This window comes from Rhinolophus sinicus, chromosome 1, assembly GCF_057876585.1.
Source record: "Rhinolophus sinicus isolate RSI-liver-muscle chromosome 1, RSI-T2T, whole genome shotgun sequence".
NCBI classification, from domain to species: domain Eukaryota; kingdom Metazoa; phylum Chordata; class Mammalia; order Chiroptera; family Rhinolophidae; genus Rhinolophus; species Rhinolophus sinicus.
The window spans coordinates 78299793-78324296 of NC_142501.1; the positions used below are offsets into that span (position 1 = coordinate 78299793).

Below are 24504 nucleotides of genomic sequence, written 5' to 3' on the forward strand. Positions count from 1 at the left end.
TCTAATGTCATGTGGAAATGTGATTGTGCTCATTGACACTGTCATCCTTGGATTAATCCTGCCTGTTCAGGTAATGGTCCCCATCTGCTTCGTGAGAGGGAAAAAAAGTTCTTACCCATCTTTGCAGTGTGATGCCTAACCTAAATTTTATTTTTAATCCACTGTTCTCAGGTCTCTGACATGCTCATTTTCATAATTCTAAAAAAATGAATATTTTCACTAAGTCCTATTTGAGAACAAATCTGTTATTTCCAAAATATGCAAACTTGTGTCTTTCAGTTGACCTCCATCAAATCAAAGCTATTTATTGGCAAACAGAAGTCAGACGGATAAGTGATATTTATGGGTTTAAAAAAACTTCCTGAATTTGATTGTCATGGTTTCTGTTGAGTTTTACTCCACTATAACTTTGATTTTTTTCAAAGTAGTATACCAGTACCTCTTGCACTTTTTTGATCAGATGACCATTTTGTATGGCAAAAACTGGCCAGACCGCCCCCCCGCCCCCCGAAAATTAGCTCTCTTCTTCTATCTTCCATGACAATTGAGTTCTTAAATATTAGAAGCCCAAATATCAACTTCCAAAATATCTCTGAAATCCATTTTAATAACAAATTATTATTCCAGTGACATGTTTCCAATCCTTGGAATGAACAGTCATTTTATTAAATATATTCAAACTCACGCTTCACACATACACACTTGGATGGCCTGTACAGCTGGAAATCCTTCTGTGTAATATGATTATGATTGAGAAAGCATGCATATGTTCCTCCCTCCCCTTCATGCTAAAAAGAAATGAATAAAGTGTAGAGTGAATTATGTTGCTTCAATCACATTTGGACTGGAAACAGGAAAGGAATTTGGTTCAAAGAAAAGAAGATGCTGTGGGTTTTTGTAGGAGCTCTCTAGTAGAAGGGCAGAAAACTTGGTGTTTTGGAGATATAGATGATGTTTGCCTGTTATGCAGATTATTTTTTAAATTTCTTTCCATCAGTGTTTTCCACCTTCAATAAATTCTAGTTACTTTCATTTTTCTGATCTGCACACACTTTATGTCATCATGTATTTTCTCACATATGTAGAATTTTTATTTAATAGTTTTCCTGTAAATGACAAACTACTTGCTTATTTCAAATCATAACTAATATAGCAATTGCATTTTATAAAAAGCTACGAGTGAAATTTAGGTGGCCCGGATCTATTTCCATTTGGATCCCATGAGAGATGTTCTTGTAAAATTAAGGACATCAGTAAAGCCTGTCTTTGAAATAGGATCATCTTCAATGAAGAATAATTTCTTAGGTCATATTCTTAATTGACTATACATCTTTTCTATTAGAAATAACCACCACCTTTGAAATGACTCTGTTACCCTCACTGTTTGCTGTCCCCCAAACCACAGCTGTTGGCCTTTTGATTGTCATAGAAATGAATAGCACTCCACATTGTGGCACTCACACCCATCATAAAAGTTAAATGAACATTCTTGTAACACCCGCTGGGATGGAGCAGATGTAGGAGAGAAGGATTGAGCACACACGATAAACTGTGTCACTCCCAAATTGAAACTACTCCCTTAATACAGTGTTGTGTCTTGCTTGTCACCTATATCTGTTTTGTTTTATTCAAAGCTATTTCAAAAACACAAATACTGTGTTGAAGCTGAGAATCAAAATGAATCATTTCTATTACCTGTCAGAATTTGCAGTGCCATTACTAGATTTCCTGTATTGTTTTCCCATGCTGTATGTACAGTTTGGTAAATCTTTTTGCAGAGATACTTTATTCAAAATATGACTAGTGAAAATACGACTACAAAGAACTATCATTTCTGAGTTGGGAACATTACATTGCTTGTGGGTTTTTGTTTTGTCAGTATTTTGTGAAAGATATTTTGTTTATTAATAATTCATTTTTCATAATAATTTTTTTCCATTTTTAGTCTCAGAAGAGTTAATATCATGGATATTTACTACTGCTATTTTAACCTCCAAATTAATTGAAATTCACTCTTGTTTATTAGGGCTTTTCTCTACTGTTGACTCTACTCTCAGCAGTTTGCGAAAAACGCTTTTAAAAAGTTACACACTTGGCTTTATCATGACCCACCAATTTCAAAAGGTTGTATGCCATTCTCATTTTGGAAGAATAGAAGACTTAAAACAACCTGATATTTCATTTTGCCTAATAGCCTTGTCCCCACAAGGGCATGGTCTCCCCTCTCCTGCATAGCTCAGTCTTCGCATCACCCCTGCAGATATGTCTGAGCCTTTTTTGACACACAAGGATTTGTATTCATGCCCTGGACTATAAACTCCTTGAGAGCATTGAGTCCTTCGTCTGTTCAATCCGTTATGGTGCTTATAACAAGGCAGGGATAACAGTTTTGCTTACCTCCCAAGTTGGAGGAGCATAAATGAGATAATGATTATGTACCTTCTAATAGTTTGTGGTAAATGCCATGTGTGCAATTAAAGTTAGCAAAAGCCATATACACTCTAAAACTATATATATTGTTTTTGTTCACCACGTATGTAGAGTATCTGGCAGCAACCTTGACGTACAGTAGGTGTTAATAAATGTTTCTTAAATTACATTGCCATTGGGCTAGAATTTACGTCTCCTAGGCCAACGCTTTCTGCTAAACCATACAAATTTTTCTTCTCTCAGCAAGCATTGAAAGTTTTTCACATGCTAGAACCTGGCATTAGCACTATAAGGACAGTTAAAATAAATTCACTATCTGTCTCACCCTCCAACAAAGAAGACAGACACTTATAACAAGTGGTTATAATTCCTTGTGGTATAAGTGTTGCAGTTTATGTGTGTAGACAGTACTACGGAAACATAAGAAGTAAGCTATGAATTAGAGATGGCTAAATTCATTGGGAAAGTGAGCAGACGTTTGTTGAAAAGAGAATGGAAGAAGAGCTTTGCCGGAGGAGCACTCTGATAAGAAATGAATGCTCAAAATAGCAATGGCAGAAACAGGCTTCGTGTGGCTCCTGTAGAATGTATAATGAGGGACTATTTTGAGGTGCAAAATTATAAAGGGTCTGTTAGTACTGGTCTAAAGAGTATGGATTCTTGTCTTTAGGCACAGGTTGACCCTCTAAAACTCCATTGGTGTTTAAGAAAGACATATGGTCAGATGGGTGATAGATTGCAGTAAGGAAGAAATTGAAGGTGGGGAGTAGAATAGGAAGCTGATAAAATAGAATTTCCGCGTGGGATGGGGTGCTAAACTAGGCAGTGTCAGTAGAAAATGGAGGGTGATAAAGAGAGGGAGAATATGAAACATGTTATTCATCTTAAATTTCCTCACTGACTCTGAGAAAAGGAACCAAGAAGAAAGGCAGAACGCAAGGACTCTGGATAAAGAAAGAGAAGCAAGCCATAAAGAAAAGTGTATTCTGCATGCAAGTTAGCTAGGAGCTGCCATCCTTCTCCCACAAAGTAGTCCAGGGTTCTCCACAATTACTGTGAGACTTTTTTTGTGGGTCCTGCTGCCCCTGTTTACAGCCCACCCTCTGACTACCCAGATTTCTGTCATCCTCCTTTCTCCTGCATTGAAAATCAACCGATACTAAGGTTCTTCCATTTTGTGTATACCAGATTTTTCATTTTAGAAACAATGGTTATGTGGTTTTCGGTCTTGGGAAAGTGACTCTGACCAGGAAAACATCGGGCCAGACAGTCCTAATATTTAGGGGCTGTTTAGAGTAGTGCGAGCTCTGTGTAAATTACCTTTCAAATGTCACCATGTAAGTGACAACCCTTACAAAGCTTATTCTGTCCAAATGTTAAAGATCATTTGGTGGATCACTGAAAAGAAAATGTAAAAAGCTATTAAACTTATGAAAATGTTACGAACCTCTCTAGTAACCAGGAAAATAAATTAAGCGCAGAGTAACATACTATTTTACAACTTTAAATTAGCAAAAATTAACAAGTCAGACAATACCGAGTGTCACTAAGGCTATGGAATAAAAAGACCTCTATTACATGTTGATACAAATGTATTTTGATACCACCACACTCAGAGCAATTTGGTAACATCTCGCAAAGTTTAAGATCCCCTGTGATCCAGCAATTCCACTCCCATAAGTATGTGTAGAGATATTCACAAGAATATTGGTCATAGCCCTCTATTAAAGAGTCTGTATGTTCATCCTTAAGAGAATGATAGCCATTCAATGGAATGCATGTGAAAGAACTAAACTTTACATATATCAATGTGGATAAATTTGAAAACAAAATAATGAGCAAAAATTCAAGTTCCAGTTGTATGCTTGGTTGGATGGCATCTCATAAAGGATAATGACAAATTTATAAATATAAAACTTATGAATATACAATATTATACATTTATTATGGGTACACAAAAAATAAAAGTGAAAAACATACACTAGAATACCAATGTTGGTCATTTTGGGGGAAGATGGGTGTGAGTTCAGGAACACTGAGGAATTTTGGGAGCTGCAGTTGTCCTTAGAAGTTTTATTTGTTAGGCAGACAGTTTTTATTGTATTCTCTGAAATTTTTGTATGCCTAAAATATTTATAATAAAGAAAAAACTGCATATGGCTTTACCCATGTGTTTATTCCTTCATCTAGTCTGTCACCCATCAATCAGTTCAGCTACCCATTCATTCTTTTCCATCAAAATAATTTTATTTAAATAATCCAGGAAGAGATGATTAGAGTTTAAACCAAGTTGGGAGAAAGGGACAAATTATAATTAGAAGACAGAAAGAAGGGAGATTTGGGGTAAATTTGCCATGACTTAACGATTGGATATGGGTACATGTGTATGTGTGGAATCAAGAATAATTTGTTCAAGTTTTTAGCTTGGCATTGGACCATTGTGACAGAGGAGGAGGAGTGATATTGGAACTGAAGGAAATAAGGTATCTAACTTTGTCTCAGTCTGTATTATGTTTTCCATAAGCCTGACAGATGATCTTAAAAACTTTAATTCAGTAATTATTAATTAAATATCTGCCATGTACAAGGCATAATAGATATAAAAGAACCCTTAACTTTATGCATAAAACTCTTTTTCATGAATATTTTTCTTTCAAGTGTATACCATTAATTTTTAAACATCATGGTACAGTTACTACTCCAGTAAATTTAATTGAGTAAGCAATTTTAACTGAATACAGTTAAATGGAAATATGCAGCCTTCATCAAGTTATTTGGTAACTACTTGAAAAAGAGTGAGACTCCATTAAAAACTTCAGACTATGTAAACTCATTTAAGTTTGCAAATGGATATGCAAAAAGGAAGTTAACGGTGGTTATCTTGAAAACATCTCAAATATGTGTAGTATATTAATTGAGTAATAGCTGGGAAAGGGTAACTTAAGACATTCTTTCTTAAAAGTTATTTGATTCATACAACAGTAAATATACAGCTTTGTGGAGAATTTCAGCATCACTTTAAATGGAAATAAATATTTCAGTAAAATTAGAAATATTGATGTATTATCTCTGTCCCTCTTTTTCGGAGCTTCTCTTGTCTGCTGATTTACCAGTGCGTGCGAGAGAGCTCATTTAGTGTGTGAGTTTCCAACTCCTGCCTAATCAGAACATTCCAACCTCACACTTATTTTCCTTTTTGTAGGCCCCACCCAAGTCCTCTGTTCAAAGTTCTTCGTTTTAGTCTTGTTCCCAATAGAAACATGAATTCCCAATCCTAAATCTCCTTATGGTCTTACTATTCCACCTCCATAGATACCTTTCATAACATAACATACAAAACTACATAACATACAACGGCCAGGAAAACAACTTTGATCCTGTGTGCTCAGGAGCACCCGTGAGCTCAGCTGGGTTCCTTGGGAGCCCCAAGGGCGTTAGACTAGAATCAAACCTTCATAATTCTGCCTTTGCTCTACTCCACCCCAATATACATCTATTATTTTAACTTTTATCATTTCCTTCAATGTTGGAGAAATAAGCCAAAAACCACAGTCAAGTAACAATAAAGTCATAATTCCCTAGAGATTTGAAAAAAGATGTCATTTGTTGCCTCAATTTGGCTGCCAGTCAGCCCCTTTGATGTGAAGCATCTGTTTTCTTCAAGGAAACAAGAAAGGTCTGGTTCTCCTCTCCAATCTGTGAAGTAGGAGGTGGTGTCATTTGTTGTATGGAGCCACAAGCCCCGCGTTACTGGGTTGCAAGCTGCTGACTGCCTTTGTTAACATGCTGAAAATTTCATCGGCTGTCTTTAATAAAAGAGGGTGTGTGAGAAGGAAGACATCAGTAGTTGTACTTGGGCTTCTGTTCCTCAGCCCATGAGTCACGGCTGGCAGACGGCAATGACACCCAATAAGTAATCAGATAGCCCGTCACCTGGACTTCTTGCGTCTCAGTTATACAGCTAGATAATCTAAGTCGGTTTAGAAAGCTTCCCATGTTCTTATTTGGTTGTGGAAAGGCGTTCTATTCCCTCTTCTTCTGTCTAATAATATTTAGTCATTACGGCTCTGTTAATAAAGTTTCATTTGAACACTTACTACCTTAAATAGTTGTATGGCCAAGAGAAGAATTCTCCTTTATGGGAAGTTAGACATTTGATCTGACATATAGGAACTTCCTTCTCTTATTAGAAACTTCATTTCAAAAGCTGTAAAATAGTATAATGTAGTATGTGAAAATGATCTCCAGAACAGTGCTTCTCAAATTTTAATAAGCGTACAAAGCACCATGGGATCTTGTTAAGATTCAGATTCTGCTTTAGTAGGTGGTACCTGAAATTCTGCATTTCTATCAAGTTCCGAGGTGATGGTGATGCCATTCCCTGAATTACAATTTTTGTAGCAAGGCTAGATGACCTGAAGACATCCAATCCAATGGTCACCCACTAAGCTACTTATGCGACTTCTGTGGAGGAGATATGAAAGGCTTAAAAGATAAACCCCACATCTTTGAAGAGAGAGAACAACCATATAAGAATAAAGTAGTCTATATCCATTTTTATTAATATATTTGTAGCAAACACATGAAATGGTTTATGTCAAAGTAATTGTTGACACTTAACGCATTTACCTAAGGCAATGAAATGTATGTCACATTTGAGCACCCCGGTATGTAAATTTCATTAGTTTCCATTCGTGCAAATAAGAAGCTATAGTGATGTTAATCTTTTTGTTTGGTTTTGTAATTTAAAAAAAATTATTATCAACTGTCTCTGTAGTTTGGTTGCTCTTATTAAGCTGATAAATAAAAACATTCCAGTGCAGAGTGATTCACCAGCACCATCATGAAATTTCAAATCTGTCATTTGTCACAGAGCAAGAATGCACATCAACTCGAGAAAATAACTTGTAAGTGTTCACAGAAGCACCCACATCCATTTATGTGCATTCCAGTGCATTGTGGCCCCCTTTGCAATTGTCTGACTCCTAACCAAGTTTCTTTTCATAGTCTGAAAACAAGAAATCACTCAAGTGAGATAAACCTTCAGAGTATTGTTGAAAATGTATTAAATGTAGAGGTATCCCAGATCTCTCTTCTAAAATATATTAGCACATAGAGACTATATCCATAGATATATTCTATGTTCTGATGAGTTTGTTTCTCCCTTTTTGATAATTCTTTAATTTCTTCTGAGACCCTTCCTTTGTAGTCATTTGGTCCTGTTGCATTTAACTTCTTTTCATACTCCAATGGCAAACTACTGCCTTTTGCAGCCATGCAAATGACCTTTTTATACTGGGGTGAAAGGGGAGAAGTCTCATAATTTTTCATCTGATCACTTCGACAGGTTATTCTTTTTCCTTTTTGAGTACTTTCTATTGGGATAGATGTACCACTGTTAAACCCTTCTTGCTTATGCAGAGAACTTAAATTGCTTTTGTTCATTTTCCACACTACTCCTCATACTTTATTCACCAGGACTTTAAAAAAATGGTGGCTATATGTTCATGCCAAGCTTCACTTGTTTTGCCTTGGGACTTGGCCAAAGTCAAGCTTAATAATCCTGCTGGCGGGCATGCGACAGAACATGGCCGAGGGCTTTCGGAGGTGAATCCGCTCAGTCAGCACGTTGCTGCCAAAGGCAAAGTACAGAAAACGCTCCTCCTCCTGGTCCCGCAGGTCTTCACAGCCTGAGTTCGCCAGGTCCCACCGGGCATCTGGGTGGCCCCAGCGTCTGCAACAGGGGTATGAGGAGGGGACAGGGAGGGCAGCGTGGTGGCAGGTGACCCCAGCCCAGAGGCCACCATGCCACCTCCCATCCCCAAGTTAGGGGAAAGATGGGAAATGTGGGGGGGCTGCTACAGTCATGTTTTAATAAGCATGACCTAATGTATGTTTGTTGATTTTTTTAATAAAAAAATCTTTTTTTACTTTATTAAAATATACATTCAAACCAAAATATTTCCGCAGGAAATAGAAATCTATAGATGCTTAAAAACATTGAATAGTGTTCTTAAATATGCACATTTTTAATTTGCTTGGGTTTTCTTTAAGGAACACAATTAGTATATGTGAGATTCCACAAGAGTTATTATCCCACATTAACTTCATAATGTCAATTTTTGATTATTTTTGTTTAATGAATAACATGCCAGTGTAGATAATGCAAAATGAAAGTTATTCCAAAACATTATAATTAGCGTTCAGACTCATTTGATAACAGATTTAACTTCCTAATTGTATTTTCTTAGAATAATATTCACTTTTTTTCCCCATCACTTAATGATAGAGAGGAGTCCAAGGATAGAACAACCCAGGCTGCCATTTGGTAATAATAGTAAAGCCTATTCACATGGCTCGGTAGACTCCACTACCTCATTTTCACAGCCATGTCTTCCAGGTTTAACCTAAGAAAGGCTTCAGAGCTATGAAAGGTAAAGCCATCTCATAAATCCTCAGTGTTTGGGTGCAGTAGCCGTCCAGGAGGTCCTGCTTTGTGTTTTTGAGATGATGAGAAGATGGAGAGAAAGGAAGAGGAAAAAGACATGATTTTGTATGCTCATATGAGCTTAACAGCGACTCTAAGACGCAAGTACTGTTACCATCCCGTTTGTAGAAGAAACGGGGGTCTCAAGTGCTCAGTCAGCTTGTCCAAGTGAATACATTTCTAGGGTGAAGTTGGCATTGGAACCTAGGCACTGTGACTCAGTAACCTCTTGAGTGTTTTTAATAATTCCCTTGAGTCGCAACTGTAGTTAGGTACAGATACTTTGATAATAAAATGATTCAAGAAATAACAACTATCCCACAGAGCCATCTGGTTTCTCTCAGCCTCGTCACTGGGCTTCTTCTATTTCTGGTGAGTAAGGAATGGTCTCCAACCGTGGTTCTCCCTCCCCATTTCCTGTATTCCTATTCAGGATAGCAGGAAGTCTGAACATTTTATCTATTTAGCATCTCTGGTAATTCAGGTTGTGAACACACTTCACCATCAGTTTAGTAGCTCTTTATTGATAGTTTGCTAAGCTCTGTGAGGGGACATAATTCAGAAATGTGTTCAGGCATCAAACTCAAGATAATAATGGACGGTGTGATAGCGAAGTTCTCAGGAATACAGAGTAAGTGGCATTATTTTAGTTTTCCAAGGTGGAGCTATTCACTACACATGTAATTTAGAGCTATGTTTATTTGAACTGGTGTTTAAAATTAGATGTTGACCATCTGTATTTCTCTTGATAAGTGTGGAGTCATCCTGACCAAAAGGTTTTTGAAGATCAGGAATAGTTTACACTTGCAACACTATTTTTGGAAACGAAAAAAATGATGTAGAAAAGTTGGAGAATAATGCCCCATAGTAGAAGGCTTAAGAGAATTTTGGTATGCATCCAGAGACATATTACGTAGCCATTGAAATGAAAATTATAATGTATAGCAACATAAAAAATCACAAACATGCATGTGCTAGACCTCAAGCAATATGAGACAAGGAAAAGAACTTGACGTTTTTAGAGTGTCCACTATATGCATGTACTGTACTACATTTATTTTATCTTCCTAACAACATGCAAAAATGTTGATGTTATTTCAATATTTCATAAGTGAAAGAATTGGGGCACAGATATATTAGGGGACGTCACCAAGGTCACAGGCGGTGGTTGAGCAAGAACTCAAATCCAGATGTGTAAAAATCCAAATCTGATCATCTTTTCCCAGTTGATTTATTCTGAGCTATTCAAACCTCTGTCCAGCATTGTTTTAGTTCAATATAATTGTTTTTTCAGTAAAGAGTGGAGTCACATGAATTCAGCTGAAGAATGCATGCACTGTGAAAATGCTAAATCATAAAAATAATTGTGAATTATTTTAGGCTGTATCACAGAGTTGCCAGGACAATTAATAGTTGACACCATCTGTAAAATGAAAACATAATCTTAGCATAAATACTTTATCTGATATTTGAAATATGCATTTATGTAACTGCCAGAATATTAGCTGTTTTCTATTAGCCAGAAAGTTCCAGGGATAAGACAAGAGCAGAATGGCTCTTATTTGTAGATTGCAAGCAAAATATTTTTTCCTTTGGGAAGGAGTTTTGTTGTTGGTGACTAATGTCTGAGAATTTGGGGGTGGAACCCCTGTATTAAACTAGTGCTCCATAACATACCTTTTTTTTTTTTTAACTTTGCCTTTCACACGTTAACTTTGTATTGCAATTAACACACATTGCAGAATAATCTGAGAATTACTTTACTTTTAAACAAATAACATAAAACTTTTCTTATAAAGCTTACATTTTTCTGTGCCATATTTTATCTGTGTTGATGTGTGCTATATTGATAGTAAATATTCACCATTAGAAGTTTAAAAACTGTTAGACTTAAAACTAAGGGCTTTGTCTCATTAACCTAGTTGGGTTAGATTTGGAAAGGACTTTGGTGGCTGAATTTGAATGTTTCTTCAGTGCATTTACCCTGAAAACATCAGTAATTATTTTTGTTTGCATAAATTGTGTGGAATATTGCTAAGGACAGGGAACAGAAAGTGAGTGGGCATAGATTTGTTACCTTTCCCCACTTAATAGTTTGTTTCTTGGTGTTGACTTGAAAAAAACGTTCAGTTCTTTCCATCTGAAATTGTTTCACTTTTAACTTTTTCCTCAGGAAAGTGCAATCTGACTAGGTCTTCCTATGTAACCTATGCTTTCTCATTAAGGAAGAAAACTTTGTGCCCTATTTAAGGCACAAAGTACACAGCAGCTGTTTGAAAACTTTATTTTCCCTTCCTAGTTATCTTTGTCTGTTTGTGTAAATGGCTAAATTGCTTCCATAAAATGCTTCCAGACATAAGGGAATCATTTGCCTAAGTGGAAGAAGATTTTTGTCTTCCATGGAGGAAAGCTTGAAATGGCCTCTTAATCATTTTCCTTCCTCTCTCTGGTCCTAGTATCCGGCTGCTCTAATGAACCTGGGAGCCATTCTGCACCTCAATGGCCGACTCCAGAAGGCAGAGGCCAATTACCTGCGGGCGCTGCAGCTTAAGCCAGATGATGTCATTACACAGTCCAATCTCCGCAAGCTCTGGAACATCATGGAAAAGCAAGGTTTAAAGACTTCCAACACCTGACACAGGGGGTCAATACCTCGTCCTCCTCCATCTTTCAAAGCTGGCTTCATTAATGAACAGACCTTCCCAAAAGTTCTATGACAAGAGCTAGTTTGGACTTCAAGACCAAGGCAGAAGTCACTGAGGTCATTGTCACTTCTGGGAGTATCCACTCTGCTGTTGGCACAGCCATTAACACCAAAAAAAGGGGGTAGGGACATTGGAAACCTCCTGAAGGATGTAATTGTTACCCATAGAACTAAACCAGAGCACTTAAAACAGGATCTTTTGGCATTTTTAAAGAGGAGATGGGGTATACATTTTAAATTGTGTTCCTTTTTGAAAGCTAATTTAGAAATTATATTGTTCCTTAAACACTGTGAGAGGAAGTCGGAGTATCTATCCATTCAGCCACTGTAAACCAGTAAGGTCAAGTGTTCATAGGGAGTGATTCAAGTGTAGTGTGAATCGTAGTGAGCTGGCTGGTTGTCCCGACGCTGCTGTCTTTCCTCTTTGGGACAGCCTGCTAACAATTTCTGAAACTTAGAAAACTTTTTTCTTTTTAATACTGTCAGGATCTGTCATAATCTACAGTTGTTTCCTGACTGTACACATACCATCTTATGATTTGGAGGTCTGTCTTCACCCTTTTGGGCATCGTTTGCGTTTCATATTCTGGAAAGGGTATGCAGAGTAGAGCAAACCACATTTCACACTGGTGTTGTAGGAGGGGTTGGGGAGGCTTCATACGTGTCAGGCAGGCAGTTTTCCCTTCAGTGTCACCAACATTTTCCCCAAAAACGGCCTAGGAGAATTCACTGTATTAACTCTTAGGCCTTTGAAATTGCCTTTCAAAATGGCTGTTCTTGCCTAATGCACATGCTTGTAGAAGAATTATATCAAAGGGAAGCTTAAACATGTTCTAGTACCAATAACTGACCATCCGCTATTAGACAAAAAGGAAGGTGCTTTGTGCTTTCCAGATGTTACTGGTTAACAGAATCAAGTCTGCTCAGAGGCATGTATAATAACGGTTGCCAATGATTTTACGTTTTGGAAAATGTTGGTATGAAATGCTAATTACTTTCTAATAGGTACCTAAACAGCAATGCTGATAAGTTTCTAAGGAATTGTTTTATCGTATTTTTCATATTTTGCTCTTCCTAAAACACATTAAAAAAAAATGATTTCTTATTTTAAATCACAGTAGAGTATAGCATTAGCCTGCCTGTTTCTAGGTCTTCTGCCAAGTGCTTTTCACAGTTAAAACCATTTTTCACTAACAAATTTGGTATTTTATTTCATTACCTATTAGTAACCACTTCAACAATCATTTCACAAGTAAAAGACTGTAAATGAAGTAGAGAGGAACATTTAGTGAACCTTTTTTTGACTTGCAGTCAAACTTTGCTACTAAAAATTAACTTGATAAAAACAACAGTCCACTCTCAGCTTCTTCATAGAGAAAGTAGCTATACAATACCCTACATATTTATTTATTTATTATTCTACCGTAGCAAAATAACAAAACAAAACCTGATTCATTAAGCCAGTTCCTTGCAACTGAAAATCAGCTTTTTCTCCTTTACACTCATACTCTATGTATATATGGTCAGCATTCCCATTAAAGGGAAGCTGGACATGCAAACATGTCATACTATGTTTTCTCCATATTTTATATGTTTTTCTGCATATCTGAATACAGTGGGATAAGGAATTTAAAGTAGTGTACCTATGACATTTAGTGTTATTTTAAGAAGGTCAAATGTAGTGAGAGAGATTTGTTGATGGCATTAATAAGAAGGCCCTCCTTATATGTATATTATTTTGTAAACATTTCACTTAAGGGCCAAAAGTTAAATTATAACTAAATCACTGTGTTCTCAGAATGATATTTAACACTTAACAGTAACAAATCCGTGGTCAAACCAAAAGTGTGGGTTGAAGTGTATTTTTCATCTTCTACTGCATTGGCAATTGCAAACATAAATAAATAAGGAATTTAATATAAGGATATAGAGATGAATTCAATGTCTAACATTTTTATTTATTTAAATAGTTATTGACCTATGATGACTTCCTAGTCTTAACACTTTATGTCTTTTTATTGTTATTGTTCTTCCTTTCGAAACACCTGGTTCTTAATAGGTTCGTTGATTGCACAGTAGAAGCACTTCATGTTGACCCAGTTCCCAAGTAGCATTAGTAATTGGGCCTGCATCATAAAATGCATGGATCTTTAATAACAAAATGTCCCTGACACTTTTCACTACAGGGCTGGGCTTAGACCAACCTGGGGCGTGGGCTGGGGTGGGGCTTAAGAACATGGTCAAAAAATGTCTCCGCTCAGGGATTTATGGTGGATTATTGCAGACAGTGCTAAAAATATAGAGCACAAGACAAGTTTACTAAATTAAAATTTTATTTTTTGAAAAACTGTTATTTGTATAAATTATCAAGATTTGTAGGCTTTCCTTTTGTAGAAATAATTGTTTTATGTGCCAGAGAATTTCAATTTTGTTTTCCACAATAAAGCATTGATAACAAATATGTTGTATAAACCGTTTTTAAATATTCTACAGCAATAACACTTACACTCTGTTGGATTTTAACTAGGAGAAAGTTTTTTAAAAGGTACAGATTGAGAATCAAATAGAGACACAGTGGTTAATGCATAATCAACAATAATAATTAATCATTAATTTTCAGTAGTTAATAGTGTTGCCGTTATCAGATTTGCCATGTTTAGAAAAGAAGACATAGTTTTTGTTTTGTTTTATTGATGAACTATACAAAAGTGTTAGGAAATAGCCCCAGCAGGGCCAATTCCCTGCTTCATTGTTTGGTAAAAAATGACCATACTTTTCAGAAGACCCTGATTCTTTAGTTCTGGTCCTAGAGGAAAGCACTTTTCTTTTCTGCTGAGAGACGTGGGTGTGGCATATCCAGGGGTCAATTAGGAAAAAACCTGGGGCCATAGACAAGGTGCAAACTGACAGAGAATTTGACAGTCTTGTTAAAATTGTTGTGAAATAGGAGCATGATTGTGTTTTGCCCAATTCCTTTATTACAGGATAAAATTTAGCTATAAAGGTTTTCTGTGAAACATCCTATGGGTGTGTGAGGTTATGTTCCAGCTTTATCGTTAAGGAAACCAGAGGTATGAAATAACTTGTTCAGGTCACAGAGCCTGGCCATCAGCATGCCTGTCCCAATGTTGTCCTATGCTCCTATGTTCCACATCACGGATGCACTCAGGCACTAAACCCAAGTCTGGAGACAAGGTTTCTCACGTTCCTTGACATTTCTCTGGCTGGTGCATCTTACCCAAATCACGTTCTCTCCCTCTCTCATTGCAGATGGTCATGAAGATTGGAGGAGGTTGCTATGGTCTGAGTGTTTATGTGTGCCCGCCCCCTCCCCAACCCAATTCATATGTTGTAAACCTAATGCCTAAAGGTTATGGTGTTTGGAAGTGGGAAAGTAGGTGAGTGATTGGGTCATGAGGGTGAAACCCTCATGAATGAGACTGATATAAAAGAGACTCCAGAGACCTGCACCCCTTTCCCCAGGTGAGGATACAATAAGATGTCTGCAACCCAGAAGAGGGCCCTCATCCGACCGTGCTGGCACCCAAGTCTCAGACTTCCAGCCTCCAGAACTGTGAGAAATAAATTTCTGTTGTCTATAAGCTACCCTGTCTGTGGTATTTTGTTAGAGCAGCCCAAACAGACCAAGATAGAAGTAATACATGAAAAACATATTAAAAATTTCGATTGTGAAAGCCAACAAAGATTTCAGTGAATATGAAGATAAGCCCATTTACTTTTCACCTGAGGAACATAAGACCCGCAAGTTAAGTGATTTAACCAAGATCCCAAAACTAGTTAGTGGCAGTGACACAATAGGCTATAGAAATGTCAAATGTTAAGAAGTCTTGTGGTATGAAGTAATTGCATAATTGACTCCATATTTAAATCAAGGTCAAGTTTTAACTTGGATCAAAGCTCTGTGACTCTGAAACCAGTGAGGCAAGGGCCAGGTTTTTTTGTTTTGTTTTGTTTTGTTTTGTTTTGTTTTGTTGGCATTATTTCTCCAGTGGCACATTGTTGTTGAGTAGATGAACATAAAATACATGATAAATGAAAATTCTATCTATTAATTGCTCATGATCGACTTGATATTTTCAAAAATCTCCTTTTGAAAAGTTGAAGTTTGGGGATTTAGTGATTCTTTTCATTTGATATTTTCACCTCAGTTGTGACAGTTCACATGATATGCATTTCTGGTACAAAGAAAGGAAATACATCTCAGTCTTGATTATTCTGGCTATTACAAGGAAAGAAACGGGTTCTGTGGGTAATTTAAGAATTATATTCCAATTCATAAGTATGTACCTTCGGAATATGATTCTTCACTTAAATTCAATATTTTCGATACTATAGAATTTTCTTTCTACTATTTAAAAACTTAGCTCAGTTTACTGAAGGGGAACATGGTAGAAACTTGGCTTCAGTATGGAAACAGCCACACAGTATAAGGAGAGAGCAAGCTGAAATGGCAGTGCAATTGTGCACACTCTACTAGACTTAGTTTTGCAGTAGAGAAAGATAGATATTTCCCAGGACTTCAAGCTTTTCACTGTGACATTGTGGGTGGTCTTCCTGTGGGATGCAATCACAGACCTTTGGATTACCTTTGATTCCATCTGCCACTTTACCACATATTGGTCTGTTGTTGTTGTTCCATAGAGATTTGAGATGTATACCCCCACACCACCCCAACCTGGAGTACTGCTGAAATGTGAAGTTTTTTGTTAACTTGAAATTTCTGTGAAGTGCTTCTTCTATGTTTCCCAAAACATTCCCCTAACTTCCTACAACTGGTATCTGATATTATTGTTATTGAATTGTCTACTTCTAAAGAGTGGAGAGAAGAGCTTTTGTTTAGCAAGAAAATCTTTGGATCAAATGAGAAAGTTAGGAATATGCAAGACAACTTGATGATGTTGAAAGGGGTTCAGAACAGGTCTCCCCAAAATGTGCTACTTTGGCATGTGGATTATTTTGAGCTGAAGGTTTATCGAGACCCTTGGGAGAAACTTTTGTCACTCCCTTATGGATCTTGCCCATAAGAAGAGTTACTACCAGGGATAACTTTTTCTGACTTGTCTGTATGGCAGGGCAAATTTCTAATTACTGAATAGCTGCTCTTCTTATTCTGTGAATTTCCCTCCTCCCATCTGAAGCCCCAAGGTATCTGGCCTCATTCCTTAGCTCAGTATGCCATATATACATCTCATTTTACCTTTCTGTCTCTGAACTTCTCGTATATGTGGGGTCTCTGACTCTCATGTATGTGGGCTTCCCATATGTATGTAATTAAATGTGGTTATTTTCTCTTGTTAATCTGTCTCATGTAAATTTAATCATTAGACCAGCTGAAAGAATATAGAAGGGTAGAGGAAAGTTTCTTCCTACCCGACAAAGTCATTTAAAAAAAATACCTATAGGAATTAGAAGTAATGTAATATCTAAAATGGTATTTGGGGAAACTTTCTAGAGATTCCCAAAAGGAGAAAGTCAAAATGGCAAAGGAAAGGGTAGACACACGGAGAACTGACTGTTAATGGCCATTAGTAATAACTCACTTTCTGTTGTATTGGTGGAGGATTTGATTAGAACAATTGAAGGCTGTGTCCTTTTGGGCTGCCCAATAAACTGCCAAGATTGCCTCATTCCTCATTTCACTGTGTTGTACAGGGGAAAAAATATGATAAGTGTGGATACTACAACCACAGGAGAGGCTAGAGAAATGTTCAAACGATTTGAAGTCAGACCAGAACTGGCTATCTATTCTGATCTGAATTATATTTAATTTTTTCCTTTGGATTTGACAGGAATATCACTCATTCCGACAAAGCTATCAGCCATTCTCCAGGAGAAAACAAAGTGCTACATTTCAATAGCTCAAGACTTCTAGAAACACTTTTTCTAATAATTTTTTATCCTATCTCTTTTCTATCTTAGAAGACTCAAAATGAAATAACTCCTTTGAGAACCTTCTCTCGGTAATATCATTGAGCAGCTAGAGACTATAATGAAAGTTAAAAAAAAATGTATCGAGGGAAAGAGAAATCAAGCAATTTAATCATTTCTAAAAAATTGCAAAATATCATAAAGAAATTAAAATGCCCTTTTTTTTTCTCAGCTGGACACTCTTCCCGTATAGTGTAAAAGATTATTTATTACCAGAAAACCAGAACTGGTGAGGGAGGGCAGCAGTGAGTGATGTATGTGGGTGGGGAATGGAAAGATGTGATTACCTTTGATTTTAATGTGGGCCCCTTTTCTAATCTCATTTAGTAAGTAATGACTGTATTGACTCTAGTAATAATTGGCTTTTTAATTCTGCCAACATCAACTTATTAAATTACATAGAGCCAATTAATAACCTCAATAGGTTTTCATTTTTAAATTCGTTTTGTGTTATTTTAAATATATCATTACACTTAATGTCTGGATGTTTCATGTTTCCTTTGCAATAGACTGTTAGTATTCTCTGAAGTGCCTTTGCCGGTACATCATGGTAATGACAAATTGGAAAATTTCACTGGAATTATGCTATTTCAAAGCACATTTTTTTAAAAATCTGTTTTATGCCAACAGATATTTAGATGTTACATAATACTTCATTAAAATTTAACTGAATAATTTTTCATTATGTGATATGGAAGAGTATATCAGTGATATGTTTTATTATACCCCATTGGGTTTAACTCTCCCAATTGCTCTGTTGATAATATTTATAAAATGTGAAAGTAGCAGCAAAGCCTGTTTCTTTTTATAAAGTGAGCCAAGGAACTTTCTTGGTTAATTTGTTGGCACTTCTGTTTATAGAACTAATTACTATTTGGACTTGTAGCTGTTCCAAAATTTTGTTCTGCGAAAGATGCTGAAGATGAGTTAGTCTGCTGCTATTTCTCAAGTGGCAACAAAGTGATACTTGTAGAAATCATAATCACAACATCAGAGAGCAAAAGAGAACTTTGTACTTGCCCTCTGTACTTTATAAATGAAGAAGCTGCAGTTTGTGGCAGTCAGATGACATACTGTGTTTCCCCGAAAAGAAGACCTAGCCGGACCATCGGTTCTAATGCGTCTTTTGGAGCAAAAATTAATATAAGACCTGGTATTATGTTATGTTATGTTTTATGTTATGTTGTTATGTTATGTTACTTATATTAAAATAAGACCGGGTCTTATATTAATTTTTGCTCTAAAAGACTCTTTAGAGCTGATGGTCCAGCTAGGTCTTATTTTTAGGGAAACACGTTAGCTAAGCTTACATTTTCACAGTGAATCCAATGTAGCAGGTAAAATGTTGAAGTACTAAGTGTAGGTTATATGCTGCATGGCCCAATACCATCAATCAGAGTTTGTGAAAACATGTCTTCTTTGGAGTAGAGGGTAGACACAAAGCTTGCCAGGAAAGATTTGGTCATGGATTCTTTATGGATTGTGTACGTGGAAGATATTACTACCTGAAACTCCTATCTCACTAAATTCAATTCGTGTTGCTGGTTTAAGATGTGAACTCTTCAAATTTATGACTCATACCTAACCAAACACAGCTGGTCTAAGTAAAAGTTGTAATAGGTTAGATTAAATAATTTCCAAAGATCCATTCCTATTATCTGATTACACTGCTTGGTTGGTTATTCCGTCTGACCTGGCTATGATGTATTGATCCAATGTTCATTTGCCTGTTTCAGCAGGTGCAATGTGGGAAATTCCAGGAGACATGACCAAATGGGATGTGATCCTTTGTGATAAATTGGCTAGGTTTTCTTCTTTTATTTTACCTGTTCTACATAAAAGTTTGTTTTGTTGGTTTTTCTGTTTGTGTGTTTAGCTAGGTGAAAGCTCTTTATAGGACAGAGAAGAATCGCAAAATATGAATAGCATGTTGTTTTCTATTGCAGTGTAACAACAGTAAATATATTTGCTACAAATTTCACCAACCTTGTGCACATTCTCTTTATTATGCACACACACACATGCACACACACACTCTCTCTTTCTTTCTCTCTTTCTCTCTTTCTCTCACTATGTGGATGGGAAGTCTACAACTAGCCATGACTCCAAACATATACATCTATACATTTGATCCTCTTGGAAGGGAAGTAATTATGAGCAATGAGACATCATTTAAAATATTTTGGTTAGCAGAGGAAATAAAGTGAGATCAAAGCTTTTGTCCTTAGGTGAGTGATTTAAATCCAGCCAAACAAGTCAAAAGGAGATGAGGGTAGACATTTCTTAAAATGCTGTTATAAAACGTTGGCTTATCTATTTTATACTCTCCTATGGCTGTCACAATCATTGATGCTGAGATTCATCGAAATCTCTCCTTTATACAGGTACTTTCCTGTCCTTATTCTGGAAAAGAAACATTCAGATAAAGAGATAATATTACAAATGTCGATTTGTAGCTCTCTATTTTCAAGATAAGAAAAATTGCCAAATTGACCTTTAAGTATTGTAGTTTTAAATTTATATCACCCTGGAGATATTAGCCAGATGCTCAAAAAGTGCAGGTTCCCTAGTACAGGAAGCACCATACTCAACAATTCAGAGCACTGAGGAAAATGAGGTGATGACTGGAACACCCCAATTATGTCAGCTTTCTCCTTTGGCTTTAGCTCCCCAGGTGACATTGTGTCCCATTACATGGCAATTCCATTCAACTCGCTCCTTGGAATTTCAGGGCAGTAGGGTCCTTCCCATAGATATAAATCTGAATGAACAGAGTTTTAATGATTTCTTTCATGCTAAAGATTTTGTTCCTGTTGTAATTACATTTTTTGCATGCAGAGAATTTTACTGTTTTCAAAAGGTTTCATATTCTGTATATATTTAACCTTGAAAACAGTTTGGCAAAGTAGACAGAAGAAACAATCATCTTCAAATCCTACCTCCAGATAAGGATTCAGAAGCTTGGAGTGGCCGTATGATTCACCCAAGATCACATTCAGTATGAAAGCAGGTCTTTCTCTCCCATAATCTTAGGACTTTAGTCTAAACCCTAGGCAGGCATGGATGGATATGGACACAAACAATGCACTAGGGAGTTCTGTTCCCCTTTCTTATTCCTTTAGTCTCTGAGGATCAGATATGATTCAGGAGTGTTCCATCTGAAAGACTGTCACGTAAAACCAGAGACTGATTTCCATTGCATTTCTAGATGGTGAGAGGTTGGAAAAGGAAAAGAGGATTGCTCAATTAAACGAATACAGGGGCTCACAACCATAATTTAGCTTTTATTCAACCGCCTAGTTATCTGTCTCTATTTGTTGGTACTGGGGGTTGGCATTAATTGCTTGTACTTAAAATGTACCTACTGAAGCTTTCTCTTGCAGGTCAGGTATCAGCTGTGCTCACCAATGTGGGATATTGGTGCTTTTCTGCAGCTTTGGTGATTACTCACCTCTCACTTCCTGGGGCTCTGAGCCCCCTGCTTTTGGTATTCCCTCGTGGCTTTTTTCTGCTTTTTTGCTCTGCCAGTTGCAGAATACAGACTCTTTTCTGGTTTTCCCCCCGAACCACATTTGCGTATGTAACCAGCTTTGAAGATGTGAGATGGCAGAGTGGATTTAACTGAATAATCTAAAATTGAATAGTGAACATCTTTGTTCTTAAAATTTCTCTAGCCACTCCGGACAAGTGGAATTTCTCATTGGTTCCCTCTCTTCACAGGCTTTATCCCCCTCAGGCAGTGCTCTTTCCTCTGCTCACCCCAGTCTCAAAACTCCCCTTACCATCTTACACAAAGGCCTCCAGGCCTGTCCTATTGTAAAGAAAGCAGATTATCCAGGTGTTTTCCTAAAACATTTTGAAAACTGGCAGCCTACACGCTGAATTTATCCTCCACATGTTTTAAAAAATGTGAACAAATATTTAGAAATCTAGAGTTTTCCACAAAAACAAAAACAACGACCAAAAAGTCCACTTGGGTTTTTGCCTTTTCTTGAAATACAAAGTGTCTGGCAACTGGGGCTGTATCTCTGCAGGCAGCTGCTGTTTCATTCAGATAGGTCTTCACTTTCGTGTGTGTCACTGTCCCCCAGGACTCCTGCGTCTACCTGGCCTCAAGAGAGGCATTTCAGGCAATACTTCCTCCTATAGTCCAAGACGGCTCCTCCATTAACTGCTGACTCTGACAGCTATTGTTAATATACATTTTTCTCCACTACTTGGTATTATAAAGGGTATTGAAAATATTTGAAGATGGTGGTGACTTATCATTTTTAAAATATTTGACAATGTAAGACTAAAATTTTCATGATACTATTTCAACAACAAATTGAGTTGTTGCCACTTTTTGGATATTATAAATAGTGCTAATGAACATTTGTTTACCAATTTTTGTGTGAACATGTGTTTTCAGTTATTTTGGGTAGATACCTAGGAGTGGAATTGCAGAGTCACACGGCAATTCTGTGTTTAGGTTTTTGAGCAACTGCCTGTTTTCCACGGTGGCTGTACCATTTTACATTCCTACCAGCAATGCATGAGAGCTCCAAATTCTCCATATCCTCACCAATACTTGATGCTTTCTGCTTTTTAAAAAAGTATTATAGCCTTATTATTATTATTATTGCCATTATAGGGTGTGAAGTGGTTTCTCATTGAGTTATTTGCCTTTCCCTAATGGCTAACATCATACCATTTTTAAAGATTTTCATTGTAATAATAATAAAGTTTGCAAATGAATTGGGGAATAAGAGGCAATATTATGCAACAGTTTCTCTTTTCTCTCAAGTAGATTTAGTGTTATTAACTAATTCAGATAATGCCTGGCATATAAAACTTAACTCTTTGTTGGTGTCTGACTAATGGATTTTTACAATTCATCATGCCAGGAAGAAAAGACCCCCTCCTTAAGCACCATATTGCCTCAGAACAGAGTTATTTTTCATATCCCTTATCTTGCAACCTTATCCCATTCAGCTACATTTATACAAATACTTTTAAATGCCTCCTACTGCGGAATTTAATTTTGATTGATGGAGATCCAGTCTCAAACCTACGAGAGTATGCTGCTGAGGGAACCCAAAAATGAGACAGATGTTTAAGAACATGCATATTCTATTTCACCGTTTAACTTTAACTGGAGATAATAAATGAACATCAGCAAAATAGTCCATATTCAGGAATTTTGCTGTTAAATTTGGTACATTCATTAAGATTTTTTTTCAATTAATAATAAATGGTAACCTTTCGATTCATAAGTACCTGATATATATGATTTGTAAGGTGATTAAAGTTGGTTTAGTTAATCACTTTCTAAGCAGAAGTCTATGCCAAACCCCATTAAAAGTTTCATCAGTTTAGGAATTTCTTATCTGAAGAGTCCATTTGCCCTCTCTATCCCCATAATTGTCTTCAGTAGAGTAAACTTGATTAATGAGCTGTTTCATTTTTCAGGATAAAGCTAACATTTTTCTTTTCCCAGCAATGCTAGCAAATTACTTGATTAATATCAAAAGGCTCTCATTCACACATAACCTTTGAATAAACAAGTTGTGATACTGTTGGCAACATGCTAAGAGGTATTCCTGTAAGTAGGCTATAAAGGAAATTGCCTTTGTAATTAAATGTATAAAGAGGGAGTCTGTTTTTTGCTTGCTGCAAATCTTTTTTTTTTTCTTTTTACCTCTCTTATAAGTGGAGAATATATAATGAGATTGGTCCAGAGCAGAATGTAGGATATCTTTTTCTATGCTGGGAGTCCATTTGCATTTCCCTCACCACTGGAAGCCCAGGAAGAAAATTGTGAAACATTTATGAAACATAAATAGAAGTTGTAATTCATAATTTGGGGGCTGTTTAACTTTTCCTTAAAGTATCGGCACAGGAAGTAATCAATCCCATGTTGACTGAAAGATAGATACCTCTCCAAAAGACTTTCTTAATATTAATCACTGAAAAACAAAAGTCTTCATACTAGTTGCTTTAACGGAGCTGAGAAAAGGCCTTTATGAGTAAGAAACGATTCTAGATTAAAGTGGAGGAAGGAGAAAGGAACTGAAAATATTATGACTTGGTCATATATCAAATACTTTCATAAGCCCTATTTTGTATAAAAAAAAATTAAACCTATTGCAGCCTTGTTAGTTCTCTATCCAGTATTTATTTCTTCCTTAGAGACAACTATTAGAACACCAACTTTGTCATAGCTTTTTGCCTAGATCCCATTGATATGTTGTCATTGGTCCAAGCCAGAGGTCAGCAAACTATGAGCTCATGGGCCAAATCAGGCCCACCATCTGTTTTTATATGGCCTATGAGCTCAGATTGTTTTATACATTTTTGAATGTTTGAAAAAAATCAAAAGAATAATATTTCATAATATGTGAGCATTATATCAAATTTCAGTGTCCATAAATAAAGTGTTATTGGAATACAGCAACACTCAGTCGTTTATGTGTTGTCTATGGTGGCTTTCGTGCTAGAATGGCAGGATTGAGTGATTACAACAGAGACCGTATGGCCTAAAAAGCCTAAACTGTTTACTATCTGGCCTGTTACAGAAAAAGCCTGCCGACCTTAGTCTAAGCCAATCTTGATACTCCTGTCTCTTACTTTTCCAGGATCCAATCCAGCTGGCAGTGCCCATGTGACAATGAAATGCACACAGAGGTCTGCTAGGGGGAATATAAAAGGCTCTGCTTTCTTCCTAAAAGGCTGGCATCTTAACTCCCCTTCAGGTCTTGAATATGAAAGTGAAATATGGATGTGAGAGCAGCCATCTTGCAACCATGGGGTGATAAATATAAAAGGCAAAGCCAGCACCCTAGAGGAAAGGAGAGACCGAAGTTCCTGATAAAATTGTTAAGCAGCTGAACCAAAGCCAATATCTGCTTATTGCCAGACTTCCTAGTTCGTGAGAAAAAGTGCCCGTCCGTAA

At 36.7% G+C, this 24504-nt stretch overlaps 1 protein-coding gene and 1 pseudogene across 1 annotated transcript in view; one reads left to right on the forward strand and one right to left on the reverse strand.

Moving 5' to 3' along the window:
- The window catches only part of TMTC2 (transmembrane O-mannosyltransferase targeting cadherins 2), a 388309-nt gene extending 374229 nt beyond the window's left edge, over positions 1-14080 (forward strand). Inside the window, exon 12 of the mRNA XM_019754143.3 lies at positions 11374-14080. Within this exon, the coding sequence (XP_019609702.1) occupies positions 11374-11553 (180 nt within the window). The 3' untranslated portion in view covers positions 11554-14080. The remainder of the gene's footprint in view (positions 1-11373) is intronic.
- LOC109459565 (gamma-glutamylcyclotransferase pseudogene) lies at positions 6966-8256 on the reverse strand (annotated as a pseudogene).
- Positions 14081-24504: the final 10424 nt, after the last annotated feature.